The 20,000-nt window shown below is 45.5% G+C and overlaps 1 protein-coding gene across 1 annotated transcript in view; it reads left to right on the top strand.

The window, feature by feature from the left end:
• kiaa0825 (KIAA0825 ortholog) overlaps positions 1 to 20,000 on the top strand; it is a gene marked incomplete at its 3' end in the record, with an annotated part of 135,950 nt that overhangs the window by 26,928 nt on the left and 89,022 nt on the right. Inside the window, exons 7-14 of the mRNA XM_080004249.1 lie at positions 1,711 to 1,878; positions 3,542 to 3,630; positions 3,963 to 4,205; positions 9,306 to 9,631; positions 11,363 to 11,513; positions 13,975 to 14,165; positions 16,460 to 16,666; positions 17,888 to 18,007. Of these exons, the coding sequence (XP_079860375.1) occupies positions 1,711 to 1,878; positions 3,542 to 3,630; positions 3,963 to 4,205; positions 9,306 to 9,631; positions 11,363 to 11,513; positions 13,975 to 14,165; positions 16,460 to 16,666; positions 17,888 to 18,007 (1,495 nt within the window). The remainder of the gene's footprint in view (positions 1 to 1,710; positions 1,879 to 3,541; positions 3,631 to 3,962; positions 4,206 to 9,305; positions 9,632 to 11,362; positions 11,514 to 13,974; positions 14,166 to 16,459; positions 16,667 to 17,887; positions 18,008 to 20,000) is intronic.

Raw genomic sequence — 20,000 nt, 5'->3', positions numbered from 1 at the left:
TCGGGTTTGGATTGTTTACTCGCCGGGTCGTTGACAGCCTCGGTTTGCCCCAGCGCCGAGGCACGGAAAGCCCTCCCCCGTGCGGATCTGCCGGTAGTGTTAGAAATAGACATGATTGCCGGTGCGTGCGCGAATGTGTGAGCCGGAGAGAAATGGGAGGCGAGGCGCGTGTGTGTCAGCCGGGTCACGGATGTGCACACGGAGCGCCGGGTTCTCTCTGTGGCACGGGCTCCCACCGGACCCCATTACTGAGGAGCTGCCGAGATGTCGGCGCACGCAGCTTAATTACACACACCCGCATGCACACACACACACACACACACACACTCACCAGTGAATTACACGAATGGTGCACTATTAAAAATGTAGCCTTAAACAAACAAACACACACACACACACACACACACACACACACACACACACACACACACACATAGACCAATAAATGAATACATACATGTATACACTTGTGTTTGCAAACTTAAACTTGAAGTCTAAATATATATTCCAAGGTGACTGCAGGGTCCAGGGAATACAGTGGCAATTATCCAGCAAGGCTGACATGTGTAAATGTATGTGAAGGATCCTCTACAAATGAACACACAGCGGCAATGTGGTACAGCCACGCACATGCACAAACCCACAAATAGTCATGGTAAGACACACTCAGACAGTCTAGTATATATACACACACACACACACACACACACACACACACACACACACGCACGCACGCACGCACACACACGCACGCACACACACACACCAACAGTCACAAAAGTTGAGGCTCATGCATGATTAAGCCAGGCATCCAGGGGGACCGTGTGTTTTGTCATATTGTCAGATTTTGTTGAACAATATGGAAAAAAAAATTGCATTAGGATCCAAAGGCAATAATGTCACAATTATTGGAAGAAGGCCTCTTCTTCTTCCTACTTTTTTTTTTTTTTTTTCCTCTCCCCCCCCCCAGACTCAACACTCAATCATCTCCAGGCTTTCAGAACCACGGCTCCCACAGAGCCGATCCAGTCCCATATGCCTTTGCAGTTGGAGGAGCTCATTTAAGCAGACACAGAAAAGTATTTGTGCATGTGTCTGGGAGCACAGCAACGCATCTCCCGACCGCCCATTCTTCGGCTTAATGCGGAACATCCCCCGGGTGATGGCTTTGGCAGCCTCCAAAATGGGAAATCCATATTTGCAGAGGGGGTCATCGGCGGGTTAGGGGGGAGAAAAAAAAAAGTTTAGTGTCGAGAGAGAGTACGAAATAGAGAGGGAGAGAGAGAGATCAGGGGAGGGAGGGAGGGACTGGTTCGTGCTTGTGTGACTTCTTGTGGAGCAAGGTTTTTTGCATATTTTTCCCTCCCTGGTCTCTGTTTGTGTTGTGTATTGGGAAAACATGAATGGGTTGATATTTATAAAAGGTAGCTCGCTCGACAGAGGTTGCGTGCGTGGGGGGGGGGGGGGTGCTTTCTGCTTGCCGCATGTGGGCTATGAGGTTGAGCTGAAAATCCAGTTTCATGAGCTTGTTTATTGACTGACTGAACTCAAGATTATAATGCATCTCTCTTTTTGTCTCGCTGCATGACACGCAATCCCATACAAACTCTGAGGCCGACGAACTTTTGCCCATCTTCCTGACTTTCCTGACTTCCCCACTTTCCCTTCAGATCAACAGATATCCTGATGTTTTTTTCTCCCCCTACGTAGCACCGATGGAGCTTCCCACAAAAGGCAGGAGCTTCAATTTGACCTCCCACCAGTTGGCGGCGCTAACCCAACTTGCGAGCACCCTGCTGGGGCTCGAGACCAGCGTGGAGGAAATGGCCACCAACATGGCCTTCATCAACTGTGCCGGAGAAACCCCCACTGTCAAAGGTAGAAAGGGGAGGTTCACACAATAAGAGACGCAAATATCAGTTTAATTTCTTCATATGCAGATATATTCATGTTCATGCACACACACACACACACACACACACACACACACACACACACACACACACACACATACATACAGCCAACTTCTCTCTATGAGTATTCCAACTGAGGAAATGTCTTATTTTAAGTGGGAAAATGATCTTGTGTGTTGTGTGCGCCTTACTTGTGCTACCTTCTCCCTGCTCCCCCTTTTTAAGCGCCGCTCGCAGAGAAGTCATAAATGAAAGCTTTTGGTGCGTGCAGTAATTTCCATAAAGGTTACATTTACAAAAACAAGACTTGCAGAAAGGCTCAATTTACAGAGTGGTAAACAGCCTTTAAAGGGCAGTTATCCAAATCATTAATTCCAGGCAATCAAACGGCTTAATTACCAGAAATTCATCAGATGGGCTTAAAGGTCAAAAAGTGATGCGCTCGCAGCTTCCGCTCCCATGTTACGCGAGCTCTTGTTCGGCTAAATTGCCTTGCCTGGGGTCTCGCCCCCCCCCCCTTTTGATTAGAGAACCACAGCCTTGATGTTCGCGCCTTTTAATTTCAATCCCCTCCACCAATCTTTACCGCTCCCCTCCCTTCCCTGTGTGCATACTTACACGGGCGCACACGCGCACACACACACACACACACACACACACACACACACACACACACACACACACACACACACACACACACACACACACACACACACACTCACACTCCACTGAATAGATTACCCCACATACAATGTGGTGGACGCTATCTGAGTTCAGATCCAGCGCCAGTGACAGTCCGTTTGGGCAAACAGAGATAGACACTGTAGAGATATGACCCCTCTATGGCTCCCAGCCGTATGAAGTTGCTTTTATGTTACGGTGTCAAAGCTCGGGGCTTTTTAGAAAATACTATTATATTTTGAATCATGGAAATATTCACGTCGAATAATGTATGGCTGTGAAAGATGCTATAGGCTACCAGCAGGCTCCCTGCGATGCCCTCACTCATGAGCCTGAGTTCATGAACTCTACGTTTGATGTGGACTCGATACCGAAAAAGCCGGATATTGCGTGTCAGCATCGACTCAGACGTTGTGTTTAGGGACATCCATTTTCAAGCTACCTTATTTTTCTAAAAAAAGTTCCATTGAACTGAGACAACCTGTCCAGGAGCTAGGTGGCATCACGTGACTAAACATTTGACGCAGCACCTCTGGTTGCCATGGCAGCGCAGATCGAGTCGAGTCTGTTGCCAGCCTCGGGGCCTTGCTGACAACAACCAAAGTAGAAATGAATTCGACCGAGATCCCTTGTACAACTACGTTTGTGACATTGCTTTTTAAAATGAGCTTTCCTCGTTGTTGTTGTTGTTGTCCTCCTCTTTGTTCTTCTTCGCTCGCTCCTCACAGACTTCGGGGGGTATCCCACATTGAGCAAGGAATGCTCTAATGTTTACTTGACCTTTTCCACAATCGGGGAACATAACTAGGACGTATCTGTATATCTTTCGCGTCCTACTGTAATGAGACAGTACTAAGAGGACATGCTACCAAGGAAGCATTCTAGCAAAGGAGACGTACCCATTGAGTTCTGCATGAGAATAATACATTTTGTTTTGGGCTATTCAGGCATCTTGAAAAAGAACAGAGAAGAAACAGACAGCGCGACAGCGGATGGCAGCAAGACCACAGCAGACAACCTTGTCTACTCCCCAGAGGTGAGGCTCTCATCTACGTTTCTGCTGTACATCAGCTTCACTTAAGCCAAACTGAAGGAAAAACAAATAATTCATAGTTTGGTTATAATATACATAGTTTTGGAGAATTTGGAGCGATATGTGCCTCTGATAGATTATTTTTCCAAACCAATCCTCGTCATCTCAGCATGGCTGCGCGCATATTTTGCAGCATAGGCGACTCAACGGCAAGGGGTTCCATCTCTCCGTTATGTTGGCAAGGGGGAAGAACATGCTAGAGCAAATCTTATAGCAGAATGAAATACTGCTGGAGATTCACATACTGTTTTCTCATCTTGTATCTGCTTTTATAGGCGCTACACCTGGAATTTGATTGGAGGTTGGCGTTCAGGGGTCTGGTCCCTCAGATGGCCCACTGCGTAAAGGTGGTGTTGGATGATGTCTGCACAAAGAGCCTGCAGCAGGAGGAGGCCCAGTTTACTTCTGGTAGCACTCTCATTGCCTTGAGTAGAAGCTCCCCGATCACCGCCGCGTATCCGCCAGGCGGAGGTGATCCCTCATACCCCGGCACAGACACTCCCAAAATGATCGCCAAGGTAGTATGGTTTCCTGTGTGTCCCCCTTTTTCCCCCTCCACCTATCTCTTTAATGTCATTCTACTGCAGGGATCTGCCATTCTGTCCGCTCTATTTCTTTCCTGGATCCCGCACTTATCTGTAGAACTTTATTGCCTGTTACTTTATTATCCATTTCTATTTCCGAGATTCACATGTAACACTCAAGATAGTCCCCGCGAACATATGGCTACTAAAGGGTTGTGGGAATATAACAAGATAGCTTTCAATGGCGTGGATTTCCGTCATTGCCACAATCGACCAGTGGAGTGGGGAAAAATGACACACGCATGCTGACTTCATTTCATTGATGTGCATGGAAATTGTGGACATTCTTGGTTAACTACTTAATGATACATGCACAAGTGGGTAATTCCATCCCTGGACAGTTAGCACTTGCGCATCGGACAATCTCCATATCATTGAGGCGCAGGACTCTCTTGGACCAAGCGCTAGGCACCCTCTACAGGGGAAAGTCAAAACAGTTTTGGCACGGAACACGGAACAACACCCCAGATCACACCGTGCACACCCTAGGAAGAAGAAGGCTTTTCTATGGGTTATACAAAGGGAACCGTTCCCTAGAGGCGCAAGAGGGGAGATAGAGGGATAAAGGGAGCGATGGGGCGAAGGATAGGGAGTCTAGAGAAGGGTGGTGAAATTAGGGGGAAGAAAAGGAGGATGAGAGCGGTAAAGGCCAAGGCAGGGACGGATAAGAGGAAAGGGCCTGGGAAGAAACAGGGCAACCCGGAGTCGGCGCTGAGATCCGCCGCGGCTTCCATTAGCAGTCGATTCTCAGCGGAGGCACACGGACCTCAGACGTGAGACCGGGCTTAGAGTCTCACTCTACAAAGGCTCCTCGCTGTTCCTGGAGCTGTGGACCAACACAGCCTCGTTTGTGAAGGGTTGAAACAACGGCGTGTTTTCCTTCTCTCTCCCTTTTTTGCCCTCTCGTTCGTCTTTTTTCATTTTACTGATTCATTCTTTGGCCTTTTCCTAGGGCTGGGCAATATATCAATATAGCATTGATATTGTAACTATTATCGTCTTTTTTTTTATTATTTTTTTTTAAATCATAATATTGCCATATAGATGTCATTACATGCTGTGTTTAAGGCCAATTTCCCGCCAATTTTCTGAACTTTCTGCCGTTCTAAGCAATGGCTCTACCTGATAATATCCACATTATTAATGATTGTTCCTGAAATATTTCTTCCGTGTAAATATATAATGAAAGCATTAATAGTCATCCCAAAAATATTGTCAAAGCAATTGATTGGACAGGTCAAATATAGTGATAAAGATTGTCGAGCTCTAACCTCTCCCCGACGTGTCTCACTTACACTCCATCAAACTTGCGCCGACCCATGTCCCTTACAACCCCGCGCCCACGACAGGGCTCCTCTACTCTGTCTTACATGTCTTACACACTCTTACTCTCCTTTTTTTACTTCCACACCCCTCCTACCCATCACCCCGGCCCTTTGCACTCGACAGTATGTGTGGCTCTCTCGTCGCTAACGAGTGTCAGAATTTGGTTGCGTCCGGGACCCGTACACCATATTTATGTGTAGGTCAACGCTTCAAAGATGAGAGCCTTTCAGCCCAAAGGTTATACGCGCATGCATTTGCATTCGGTAGCACCCGGACAGCCAGACGTCCAAGAGTCGAGCCTGTTACATATACAGTAATATATAATTTTTTTTTTTTCCCTCCTGTCTCCTGTTTTTTTTTTGCGACACATGCCTTGGTGTTTGAGCAGAGAGCAAATTACAATACCAGACCTGAGCATGAAATATGGACAGTTCTAAAGGCATTACAGTGGATCAATATTTTACTCATTTATATTCATGCTTTTGTACGCCAAACGTCTCTTTTTTTCCCCCTGCCTGTACCCTACTTTGCTGACTGCATTACCATACATATGTAGACGGTGGTGCCGTACGGCGGAGACGATCAGAGGAGTGCTGAGGTGGCGAACGACATTTATCAGCGGTGATTCTGCGTCCGTACGGATCGCTGTGATCCAGAGCCCCGTCACTCTTGACATACATCCATAGTACACGTTTATAGTTCTGTCACTTAAGGCTTGATCTGTGCTTTCGTGACGGGTGAATGCGGTAATACATGCACTGTCTCCGCCTGCTTCAGTGACTTCTCAACTTTTGTCGAGTTGCTCTGTAAAGCGGGTGTTGATCACGTTCCAGTTTAGGTCATTTTAGTGACGCAGATGGCCAATAAGCATCTGCTGCTCAAAACAAACACACGAGTAACTTCTCTGCTGATGTCATTTTTCACGCCGAGACAATAGATTGGGAAACATAACGATACTTTGCTCAATCGGGAGGAAGACTGAATCATTATTTTATTACCCCCTGTCATTGCAAATAGCAGAGAAATCGACACGTTTTCCTTTAAAACTTCGAGATAGCCACACTGGTCCAGCTCTGTGCGCTTAAAATATCGTGGTTTGGAATTGACCAATTTTATGTCACAAAAAAATAAAAGCAAGTAAAATAAATAAATAAGCACAGTGAAATGAAACACCAGCTTGTTCTTTTCTTAGTTTCAGCATATCACATTCTCCCCAGAACTACCGTAAGTTGAGTCTGAGATAAGTCGACCGAAACAATATCTTTCACTTTGCTGATGTGCGGAATAGTCTGTCTTCCATCCGGGACAGTTAGACTTCCATTCAGACTCCAGTGTAAATCTTCATTTGTGGGATTTTTTTTTTTTGTGTGTGAGTGAGAGTAAGGGAAAGCGAGGGTAAGCATGTGAATTTATTTCTCTCCTCCGGGGTGCTCTTCTTCCAATCACCTTGAGTGCTGTGGAGCGCCGTGTCCGCCTTTGTCCACTCAGCCTTCGGCCGCTCTCCCGGCTAAGCTCCTAATGACTCCACGCAGTCAGATATTGACTTAATTGTCCAAACGGGTGCTGTTTTTCCAGGCGTTTCGGCCCCACCGGAGGTTTTTATGGAGAAACCGGCTCGGGGTGATTGCAAGATTGTCAATCGCGCCCGCGCATTGAAACCCCTTACCCCACCCTCGATCTGACAGAACGTCGAAATTTCCTCGGCCGGTCCTCCTCCGCGGTAAAGTCGAGTAATGGAGTGTGTGATTGTTGAGTAAGTCCGCGGTGAGGAATGATTCACAATGCGAACGACGGATTGATCGTGTGAAACTAGTGGTGAATTTTTTATTATTATTATTTATTTAATTTTTGTGTTATGATGGGAAAGACAAAAAGAAAACCATAAAGACTATTCTGATCTTTTCCTCACGGTGGTGACCAGGCCTGGCAGGGTGGGGAAATATATGGTGGTACCTGACTATGTTTTACGGTTTTCGAATCAGCCCTGCTCGTAACTCACTCCTATGGGTGTATAAATTCGGTGGTGAACTCGCGCACATATGTGACTCTTTGGCACCGGCCTGATCCCCTCATTATTCTCAACGTGCCGTCAATAAGGAGCACATGAGGCTGTTCGTCAGGGGTGCGTGTCAGGGTTCATGTCACGTGCACGTGAGCGCGTGTCCGAATGCACCCAATAATATCACCGAAAAAGACCTTACTTACGTGTATCTCTAATAATAGGTAATTCATATGAATAAATGCATACGTTGATCCATATGTAACGCTAAGATAGCAGACACACACACGCACGCACGCACGCACACACACACACACACACACACACACACACACACACACACACACACACCTGGACGCACATATCTTAGAGCAGGAGTTAGTTCCTATCTGTTTTTCACCGAGCTTTGAACTTTTCAGCTACCGGTCGCCCGGAGAGAGGAGAAGGTAGCGACAAGCTCCTTTCCCCAGGGGGCTTTTACCCAGGGACAAATGTGGGAAAAGAAGATAAGTGCTGCTTGTTGCTCTCCAACCTTTACTGTATGGGGAGAGCTGTAGGTCTCGCTCTTTTTTTTACACTCTTTCCGGCTATCAATCCGTCTGCCTGTCGCTAACACACACGCTGTGATATATATAAACTCACTTTATTTCTCTTAATCTTGCTTCTGGCATTCGCCTGTCCGGCTCATCTCTGACTCTCTGCACTGGATCACATTTTTCTCTGGATGTGACAAGAATGACACCTAAAAGAGAAGGTGTTTGTGTACATGAATATACGCTCACTGAGCACTTTATTAGGAACACTATACTAGTACTGCGTAGGGCCCCCCTTTGCTCTCAAAACAGCCTCAATACTTCTTGGCATCGATTCCACAACATGTTGGAAATATTCCTTTGGGATTCTGGTCCATGTTGAAATGATTGCATCACGCAATTCCTCCAGATTTGTCAGCTGCACATTCATGCTGAGAATCTCCCGTTCTACCACATCCCCAAGGTGTTCAATTGGATTCACATCTGGTGACTGGGAAGTCCGCTGAAGAACATTTAACTTATTGTCATGATCATGAAACCAGTTTGAGGGGATGTTTGCTTTGTGACATTGTGCATTATCATACTGGAAGGAGCCATTTGAAGATGGGTCAGTTGTGGCCATGAAGGGATGCACATGGTCAGCGACAATACCCAAATCAGCTGTGGCATTCAAGCAATAAAAAATCCCCCCACCATTACGCCACCGCTGACAGAAGGGGCTAACCCAGACGTGGTCTTCTGCCGACTGCCGCCCGTGCGCCTCAAGTTTCGACGTGTTGTGCATTCTGAGATGTTTTTCTGCTCACCACAGTTGTACAGAGTGGGTTATCGTAGCCCATCTGTTAGCGCGAACCAGTCTGGTCATTCCTCGTTGACCTTCCTCATCTACAAGGCGTTTCTGTCTGCAGGATTGCCGTTCACTGGACGTTTTTTGTTTTTCGCACCATTCTGCGTAAATTCATGAGACTCTTGTCCAGGAGATCAGCAGTTACAGAAATACTCAATCTGCCACCAGCAATCATGCCACGGTCGAGAACACTGAGATCACATTTTTTCCCTCCGTTTGATGTCAACATAAACACGACATGGCTGTTTAGATGATTGCATGATTCAGTAGGTGTACAGGTGTTCCTGATAACGTGCTCAGCGAGTATATCCTTTTGTCTCCCTCCTCAGTTCGGTGGCGTTATCGTGACCCAGCTGGATGCCCTGCTGCCCTTGGCGCTGGCCTGTAGGGACGGCCTCCTCCTGGAGGTCCGCTGCAGCTTCGTGGAGGCGTGCGCTCGGGTAGGGTCCGCCGTGCTGGGCCGCCTGGAGGAGAGGGCCCTTCAGGTCCCGTCCTCGGCCCCCCTGAAGAACCTGCCCGTCCTGCTTGCCACCTGCATCCACCTCCACCAGCGGCTGGGGTACTACCACGCCATTCTGAGTGATCCCACTGCAACAGCAACTGCAACTGCAACTGCAACTGCAACTGCAAATGCAACTGCAACGACGCCCAGAGTGTAAGTGGCGGCTGTGTGGGTTATTTTTTTGGTGGGAGTGATATTTACTGTTGACACTTCTGGTGAGGGGTTTGTGTGTTTTACCGTGTCATTGGTCGAAGGGTCAAAGGTGCTGCCCATGGTAATTAGAGTGTATGACAAATGTTTTTTTCATTTTCGTATTATTTTGTGCCAGTGCCACTAGTTTTACGTGTTACAATTCATATTCAGGCTATTAACTAACAGATTGAGGCTAAATAAGAATTTTTCTTGGTGTCTTTTCAAACCCTGCATTACTGGTCAAGTACAGATATTCCACATGCATATTATTTAATGTAAATTTGAATATTGCATACTGTAGCCTACTTTTATTATATAAGCGTGGAGGGAGCTCCTCCCAAATCATTTTATTAAAATATATTATCAATCAAATGTCAGTGCTGAAAATGTCCTGTGACTCTGTGGGCATATCAAGTGACCTCACGTGATGTCCCCACCTCAAAGTTGAGCATGTGTGTGTGTACTCTTTCACACATTCTTTCACAACCTTAATTCCCCCCTGGGTATTAATTAAATGTTATCTTATCTACATGGCAATTAGGGTCTCCAGACCCAATATGAAGTTATGTTGTGACTCTACAAGACTCTACAACTTTTATAGTTAAGTTCCTTCTCCACTTTCCCCCTGCCATGCAGCCATCGGCCCGACACGCATAAACTGCATTACCATTTCCATATATGAAAAGATTTACACTTTTAATGACACGGAAGAAACAGTGGAAATACCTGGAAAGTTTTTACTCCGCATCGCTATTTGTTGGATTTATGGTGGCCCAGTGTCATGTTTTCAGTCCGAGGAGGTTGCGGCTGCCCTGCCAGAGGTACTAAAACACCATAATTGAGCTGTTAAGACCATGAATGTCTGCATGAGTGATGCTGCCTGGCTCCTCCGGTGAGCAGAAACATGGAGATAGTCAAGTTGAAAAGCAGATGGCTGCTTTTCAACGCAGGGCCTAAACAAAACGAAAAAAAAAAAAGGATGAGAATAGAAAGATAAAATGCGATTTACAATTAAAAAGGAAATTCAAGTTTGAAAGGGGATTTAGTTGGTAGGTATTTGACATAAAGGAGAGAGGATAATTGATTGACACTTGGTAATGGCCACCACATTGCGGGTACATCTGCTGAGTTTATCCACTCCATAAAACCTCTTTAACCCCCGCACTCCGCAGATCACCTCTGAAGGTGGTTCTCGGTGCCGCTTGTGCCCCCAGTACCTCCACCCGCCTCCATCATCCCACCTCTGGCCCCCTTCTACTCCTTTTACTGCACCTGCACTGTGCCCCCTCACGCCATAAACCACATCCCTTGCTTTTTACCCTCCACCCCCCCCCCCCCCCCTTGTTAAACTATTACCTCTCTGGAAATTATTAAGGTGAAGGTGCATTAAAGACATTCGAAATGTCACACCGAACTTATTGAGCAAATCATTCCTTCTTTCATCTCACCGGCAAACTCAATGGTGGTACCAGTGAATCCTGAATGTAAAAATACAAGCCGTTAAAATGCCCCAACTCAGCACCGTCATGCCCTGTCTACTTGCCATGCTGTATCTATTCTCTTCAGCCTGTGGTTAATTTTCCTGACTTTTAGTGGTGGATATATAACACACAATGCATTGGGTATTTGCAACCATTTGGCTAAATCTACTTTTTATTTATTTTTTAATTTTTTTACTGCCCCTGTGCTCAGTCCGCTGACACTGCTGCCCGTCCAGAAGAGCAAAGACCTTGTGGACGCCCTGAAAGACCAGCTGATCGGCTACTGTGTGCAGGCTTGCTCCACCAGTATCCTCCACGACGCAGAGAGCCACTACTGGACCGACCCCAAGCCCTTCTATGAGGTGGAGTTTCCCCAAAATACCCTTGACTAACATGTAGCATACTGTACCACCCGTCAATCATATACTTTTCCAAAACGTTAGAAATAAGAGTTTCCTTGAAGGGGACCTATTATGCTCCTTTTCAACAAGTTATTATCGGTCTCTGAGGTCCCTAAAAAATGTTTTTTAAGTTTTTTGCTGAACATACCGCTCCAATTATGCATTCTAGCCATTCTAACATGCCTCTAGTGCATCCTGTTCCAGGACAGTCTTTTAAGTAGATGGAGCCACCCTCCTGAGGCCCCTAGTTCTGTGAGCCAATGGGATTTGAGCACAAGTACCAGGTTCTGTGAGCTAATGGGGTTTGTGCATTACTTCCAGGTTTCGTTGTATTTAGTCCGTAAACTTTCACTGATTTTACCTTACCAGTCCACCAAAATCTGTTTCTGAACAAATTCGAGGCGAGAAATACGCAATCCAGTTGCTGCATCTTCCCTTTTTTTTTCAACATCTCAAAGTTTGGTCCGACTATCATTACTGCCCATTAGAGACCTAAATCTATGTGCACAAGCTTTTAACACTGAATAAAAGTTAGGTGCCAATTGTTACCCCAAAGGTTTATGTGTTCAGCTATCGCTACTTGATGTAAAGATCTGTTGCTAGTTATTCAACCAGGAAGCCAGCCACACTCCAGTGTAACCCCTTTTACCCCAACTGCTTCCAAAAGGTGAAGTACTAAAAAAAAGAAAGAAAAAAAGTTTAATTAAGGGAGGGCTTCTCTCTGCTGATTTTGTTCTGTGGATTTGAACAAACTCCAGGAACTCTAGGAATCAAGTCCCGGGCTGCTGCTGCTGCTGCTGCTGCTGCTGCTGCTGCTGCTGTTGCTGCTGCTGCTGCTGCTTCTTTTCTGTCTTTTTTTTTTTTCCTTTCTCCTTTCTCTCTTTGCTTCTTCCTTTTCATTCCCACAATGCACCTTCACGGCAACCCCTCTCCCTCTCGCTCGTTTCCCAGCCTTTCCCCTCTGAGCTCCCCATGAACATCTGTGGCTTCCGTGCTGCCCTGAGGGCTCCAGGGACCCGGGCTCTTCTGAAGTCTGTACCCGGCGGTCTCTACGCTGGGACTGTCTGGAAGCATCCCCCCCCCCCCCCCCCCCCCCACACACACACACACACACACACACACACACACACACACACCCAACCCCTAACATTGTGCCCTAAGCCATTCAGACCTGCTGTGCGCAGGTGTGCTCAAGAGTGTGTTTTTTTTGGGGGCTGCACATGTGGATCGACGTGGACGTGGATGTGGGTGTATGGATATGTGAATGCCCTAATGCATATATCCATGCATTCTTTCATGGTCTACAGACATGTTTTTTTTTTTGTCTGTAGCTTTTTGAGACCGGAGTTAGAAGGTTGTGAGGCTGTCAGTCATCTGTGGTTCTCCTGTTATCGAGTCTGGATCCCTGGTTGTGGATCTGGAGCTTTGGAACAACACAAGCACAGATGGTCCAGACCGGGAAGGCCCAAAACCAACTCTTTGAAAAAATCTCGAGACATCAATACACATGGATGGCTTTTTTTTTGGCAAGGTTCTCTGTAAGGAATTTCGGTGAAGGACCTTACCCCACTCCCTTTTCAGAACTAAAATGTCTTTGTGTGATTAAGGGATTTGTGTGTTTATTACAGGCTTCCTTTCCTTCCCACACTGCTTCTGCAGTCATTCTGAAATTCTGGAAGGGTTTAATTGACGACAGAACATTAAAAAAACAAAAACATATTTCTCTAATAAAACTGGTCTGGTTATAGAGTTTAAATAGAGGGTTCTTATAATTAAAATTTTTTTTGGAAGGAAGTTTAGGACCAGGGTACATAGTTGGGTCGGTAGCTTGGCTTAAAACAGTCGACTATAGTTTGGCATTCGAGATTGGACGTTGGGGTTAAGAAATCAAAGTATGGCCAGTCGAAAAACAATTAAGCAAAAGGATAATAATCTCTCGTTCTCCTTCTCCCACCCTTTAATCATTCAATGTCTAGACTCAGCAGTGTGTGTGTGTGTGTGTGTGTGTGTGTGTGATGTGTGATGTGTTCCCCATATCGGGACTTTAAAGCAGCTTTTAGTCCCAGCGGGGCAGAAGCCCAGGTGCAGAGTGCAGGTGGCGTGACCGCCGAGACGTTCCGGTGTTGACAGACCTGTCTCTCTTCCTCTCCCACCATGTTCTCTCTCTCTCTCTCGCTCTCTCTCTCTCTCTCTCTCTCTCTCTCTCTCTCTCTCTCTCTGTCTCGGCTCACTGTTTTTATCTCCCCCACTTTTTTCCCTCTGTTTCCCCTTCTTTGCTCTTTGTTTTGCTTTCGTCCCCATTTATCCAAGCCGTCCTCTTCCTCTCTCCTGTCCTCTGACTGTACATCTATTTTTCTTTCTCTCTCTCTCTCTCGCTCTCTTCTCTCCCTCTGTTTCCACCCTCCCTGCTTCATCTCCGCAGGGCGAGCGTTGCTCCTTCTCGGTGCAGATGTGGTTCTACTTCCTGTGTGGCTTGCGTAGCGACCTGTGGACGGTGCTTCCGGCGGACCAGGCCAGGGAGGTGTTGTCCCGGGTCCTGAGCGAGACCCTGCAGCTGCTTGTGCGGCGCTACGCCAGAGCCCGGCCCTCCTACAAGAGACACCTGCAGATCAGGTTGGTCATCACATCTCTATATTGTAAAGTTTTCATTCAAATTCATATTTCATTTGTTTCATTTGTGTATTTTAGGTTTTTATCCCAATGCCTTTCACACCTTGCATTGTGCTCTTTTTGTTTCTTGAGTATTTTTTTCCTGTTTGTATTACTAGGAGTTTCCATGTCCACTTTTTGTTGTCTTGTAATAGTAGGTCTGGGTGGCATTTTTAAGAAGTAAAGCAATACAAATTCAGAATATAAAGACCTGTCTCCGTAGAGGCTCGACGTGTTTAAGTTTCTCGTCTTTGCGGCCAAAGACTTTTTTTTTTTTCCCGAAAACAAATATATTTTAAAAATATTTGTATGAAATAAATATCTGTTAAAAAAACACTATTTGTGCATTATTTGGATAACTTACTGCAATGTTACTCCTTCCATTCCCACACACTTTCATTCACAGCCGTACCGGCATTTTGCCAGAAATTATACTACTTCAAGAGTGGGGAAATTCATGGAACCACTTTTGTGGAACGTCGACGCCGGCTCCCAGCAGATTTACAGCTCCCAGTGCAAGTGAGAAAGAGGCTCATGATAGAAAAGTGTCAGAACACACAGTGCATCGCAGCTTGCTGCGTATGGGGCTGCGTGGCTGCAGACCGGTCAGAGTGACCATGCTGACCCCTGTCCACTGCTGAAAGAGCCCACAATGTGAGTGTCAGAACTGGACCATGGAGCAATGGAAGAAGGTGGCCTGGTCTGATGAATCATGTTTTCTTCTACATCATGTGGATGGTTGGGGTTAGGGTCCGATCTGATGGAGCATCTGTGGGTTGTGCTGGAACAACAAGCCTGATCCATGGAGGCCCCACCTCTCAACTTCCAGGACTTAAGGGATCTGCTGCTAACGTCTTGGTGCCAGATACCACAGGACACCTTCAGTGGTCTTGTGGAGTCCATGCGTCGAAGAGTCAGAGCTGTTTTGGTGGCACGAGGGGAAGCTACAAAATATTTGTGGTTAATAGTGATGGTTTTAATGTTGTGGCTTATTGATTATATATATATATATATATAAATAAAGATCTCAGATGTAAAGTTTAATTGGGTGGTATTGTAAAGATTATTAAAGCTGAGTCTCAGCTTTAATAGTTTACTTTGTTGTTAACTGATATTGAAGTGATGATGATGCAAGTGATATTCTCTTATCCTATCTTCAATGGAATAATTTTTTCTGTGTATATCACATTATTTATTAAATATCCATATTTCTACTGTAAGCGGAGTAAAATCATTACGAAGCCCGCTGGGTTCATCCATGCTTCAGGAGTGCAGTAGACATCTCTGTACAAGGATCTACTCCTTAAAGACCCAACTTTAGGGCCCTAATAGCCCATATTAAACATAGACACAGCATGATGTGCGGCACGCTCCGCCATCTTCCAGCCATCACTTCATCCTCTCCTTCCCTCCCAAACACACTCCTCCTGTCTTCCTTTGTATTCCACCTGCACTTTCTCCATTTGCCCTTTCATCTCTAATGAATGAGGAGGTGAAAGTAGGGAGATAAGGTAGAGCACACGTGTTACTGCAACATGGCGTGTCATCACCAGCCCTGGTTTTTGTCTTCGGGAGGCGTGCGTGCGTGTGCATGTGAGCGTGTGCGTGTACAGTGTACATGTGGTCTCACGTTTCCTTTCAGCCGTCAGAGGCCCTTTAAGTGCAAGGCTATGCTAAGCAGACGGATCTTTAAACCTCTTAAAAGCCTCCCGCCGTGTGTGTACAAATACCTCACACTCCTTTGGTCTCATGTGTCTCGCTCTCTTTTTAGCCACCGTCGACTCTTTTTTGTCTACAGAGTGAGTGAGAGAGAGAGGGGGAGAGAGAGAGCAGACATGGGCAGAGATGAGGGGATGACAGATAATAAGCAGCTCCTCCGCCGCCCGTTTGAGGAAACAGATTTATAGGCGTTTAAGTAGAACCAATGACTTTTATGGTGAAACTGTAAAGCCGGCGGTGCCTCAGCTTTTCCGACTGTAAACTCACAGAGGTTTGGTTATCGGCCCCGCCCCGCCCATACGTCAAGACACCTTGTCGTGGCATTTTAGCCTCCGGAACCCAAAATGTCCCATGGTCCCTCCATCCATCTCCCCTTATCCGCTCTCCATCATTCCTCCATCATTTCCTGCATATCTCCCCTGATCAATGTCGGTCCTTTCTCATCCATTTCACATATTTCTTCATGATTTATATGGAGGGAAAGATCTATCCCCCATCTTTGACCTCTTTCTTTCCTGCTTTCTTTCTTTCTCTCCCAGGTGCGACATCACGGCGGTGTTGCTGTACGTGGAGCAGCTGATGTGGAGTGTCTGCGACAGCCCCGAGGTCCTGGTTCGCCCCTGTAGTCTTCCTCAGGCAGACGTGGCCGTCCAAAGGCGGGACTGGCCGACTCAGATCCACCTCCTCTGCGACCAGCTGCTCACCGTCATGGTGCTCGCCACGGCGCCACTGTCCATGCTCTACGGGTCGGTCCCTAACTATGATTTCTGAACCTTAACATACAATTAAAGCTTGTCAGTGTAACTTGGTGTGTTGGAAGTCCCTTCTAATGCAAGACACTGTCACATATGCTATTTCCATATTCTAACGTATGAGATCTAGACTGTATGTTGGTGTCTGTTGCTATATTTCAACTCATTTCATCTCTTTCTGGTGTTTATAACTAGTAAAATAATAATAATAATAATAATAATCATAATAATAAATATAGCTGCAGGCAGCAATACACAGGGTCCAGTTTAGTCGTTTTAGGTATGTATTACAGTTTTCCGGGTTCTGTGAGACGCCGCACAAATGACAAAAGTTACAAACACTATAGACTTACATCTGGACCAATCAACGTGCGCTTAGCTCACTGCATGTTGCTCTTCTGGCATTCAGTTGAACAGCCCGATCCCTGAAGAACGGTGTTTTAAGAATTACGATCGTTCCTGGATGAAGCAGTGCAGACAGAAAATAAAAGGTCGGTTACTCCAATGGTTCTTGGAACTTCCTGCGGAGCGAAAGACGTCTTCTTTAAGCGATTATAGTTTCCGGGTTTTGTAAAACGCAGAAAAAGTTAGTTTTCAGAGTGTCGAGCACTGAGTCTACAGTATACAGTAGACAGATAGATACAATAAACAGTAGATCCGGTAGATTTTCGTCGGTTTGGTTTGGTTTAGGTTTTGCCACTAATTCCTGCTGCAAATGTAGATCAGTATGGATCATACTTAAACCACCAGATGTCTGAGTGGGCCTAGTTCTAACAAGACCTCAACCATGTCCGTGTTTTCAGCAATTGTCATGTTCCAGACACTTTTAACCAAGGAGAATAATAATAAATATCCTAGCAATAACATGAGGGGTCCAGCCCTGCGCAGCATCTGTAGCTTAGCTGTAGCTGTAGTAAATAAAATTCTTAATGGCAACAACCGGAGAAATGGAAAGTAATGCTTTTATTATCTGCATTAGTTATTTATTACTCAGGTTGTGTATATAATAATAATAACATCGTATAGTCATTACATTTCTGAACATATACAAATGTGTAAAATGTTATAGTAATGAATACAGCCTTTTATTCAAGTGTTTTCTCAGTGACCTATGTTTTATTTATTTAATAATTTAAAGTTCCAACTGATCTAGAAATAGATGATGAAAAAAAATATGTATATATATATATATATATTTTTTTTTTTACCTTTCAGGACATTTATGCGTAACCCTGTGATGGAGAGAGAACCAGAACCGGCCAACCATCCTGGCTGCACTGGTCTACACTGGCTGAACGTGATCCACCCTGACCTCTTCACAGAGCAGACTGTCCTGTAGGTCTAACATGGACAGACACACACACACACACACACACAAACACACACACACACACACACACACACACACACACACACACACACACACACACACACACACACACGTATATATAGACACATCATTTCAGTGTTCTTATCCCATCACATTGTCCTCCACCTCCACCTTTACTGAGAACCATATGTGGCTTATTTATACTGCCTATACATGCATACAGTGCATTATAGTATAACCAAACTTTCCATAGGTAGATAGCTTAGTGGGTAGAAAAAAGGAAAGAAGGAATAGAAATAAAGAATGAAAGTTAGAAAGAAAGAAAGAAAGAATATGATGAAATAATACTTTATTTTAAGGGGGCGGGACTCCAGCGTGACAGCAGCAGTACAAGTCAATAAAATTTGTTAAATTAAACATGTATAGCAAAAGATTACAAGCAAAAACAGAAATGTATAAAATAACATACGTATAATCACATCTTTGCGACTCTTTGGGATTTTGTCATTGCGTGTGTGTGTGTGTGTGTGTGTGTGCGTGCCTGCGCACGCGCATTTTGCATATATGTCTGTGTCTGTTTTGAGTGTTTTGACAAAGCAAGTCACACTCAATCACCCTCCACCATTTACACAAGGCGTCAACAGAGCACTCTGAGGGGTGTGTGCGTGCATGCGAGCGTGTGTGTACCGTAACGGCTGCGACCCAGTGAGTTGCCGTTAATCACCGTTTTCCCGCCCGCCTCCTCCTCCCATCCCCCCCTCTCTGCCAGAGGTGATGTCATAATGTGCTGACAGGGCACAAGTCAAACTGCCCCACCCCTCCAACCCCTCTTTCTCCTTCTCTCCCCAAGTCTTTTAAGAACAAAAATGTGTGTATATATATATATATATATATATATATATATATATATATATATATATATATATATATATATATATATATGTTTATATAAGGACCTAGCCTTGTTGCCAGATCTTTTCCCCATCCCATTAAAATAAAACCCATTGTTATGGTTATTAAATTAAACAATAATAAAATCACAAAGCACGTAAATAAATCAGTTGGCATTATGGGCTATAAAGACGGAGTGAGCATCTGTAAGTGAAGTTTTCAAAGTGCCTACGAGTGTGTGTATTCATATGTGTTCACGTGTGTGTGTGTGTGTGTGTGTGTGTGTGTAAGCTGACCCCGCGCTGCAGACGTGCAGATTTATCAGAGCAGTTAAAGGGGGATTTTCTTCTGGATTTGCAGTCCCGGTGACATCATAAATTGCGCCGTCAGGTCCCGGCACAGTTTTCCTCCGTCAAGCAGCAGGGTGCACCACGCTCCAGCTCATACACACGCTAATACACACACACACACACACACACACACACACACACACACACGTGAACACATATGAATACACACACTCACACACACACACACACACACACACACATACACACACGCACACACACATTCTCTGCAGACACATTGTGTCCATTCCTTCCATTAGATTTTATTGAGACGTATAAAATACCAAGCAGAATGGGCATGTTGGCGTGCCCGCACTTGTGCATACAGGCGCACGCACGCACGCACACACACACACACACACACACACACACACACACACACACACACACACCTAGGCACTGGCTTTTTTTTACACATGCACAGACAAGCACACACAATCTCACACACACTAAAGATACGGCTCATTACCCACAGCTGGCTGCAGCCTCTTGGTTATACAAAAGATGTAGGAGGGGGGTACTGCTGTATATTCATGTATTTGGCTTCCTCCCAAATGTTAATTTGCTTTTAGCCGGCCGAGATTAGAGCAAATTCTTTCCCGGTGTACGCTATAAGTAAGCGAGCATGAAGGCATTTGCAGACTAAGCTACATTCGCTGGTGAGTGACATGAACGGAGATAGATACCGGTCCGCACTATGTCCTCCCCAGATTGTCAGTTTAACTGTGATCTGCGGCTTTCAGCTGTGTGTGTGTGTGTG

The sequence above is a fragment of the Zeus faber genome, assembly GCF_960531495.2.
Source record: "Zeus faber genome assembly, chromosome: 7".
Taxonomy (NCBI): domain Eukaryota; kingdom Metazoa; phylum Chordata; class Actinopteri; order Zeiformes; family Zeidae; genus Zeus; species Zeus faber.
The sequence above is the reverse complement of the archived record's forward strand: the minus strand, read 5'-3'. Positions and strand labels throughout refer to the sequence as shown.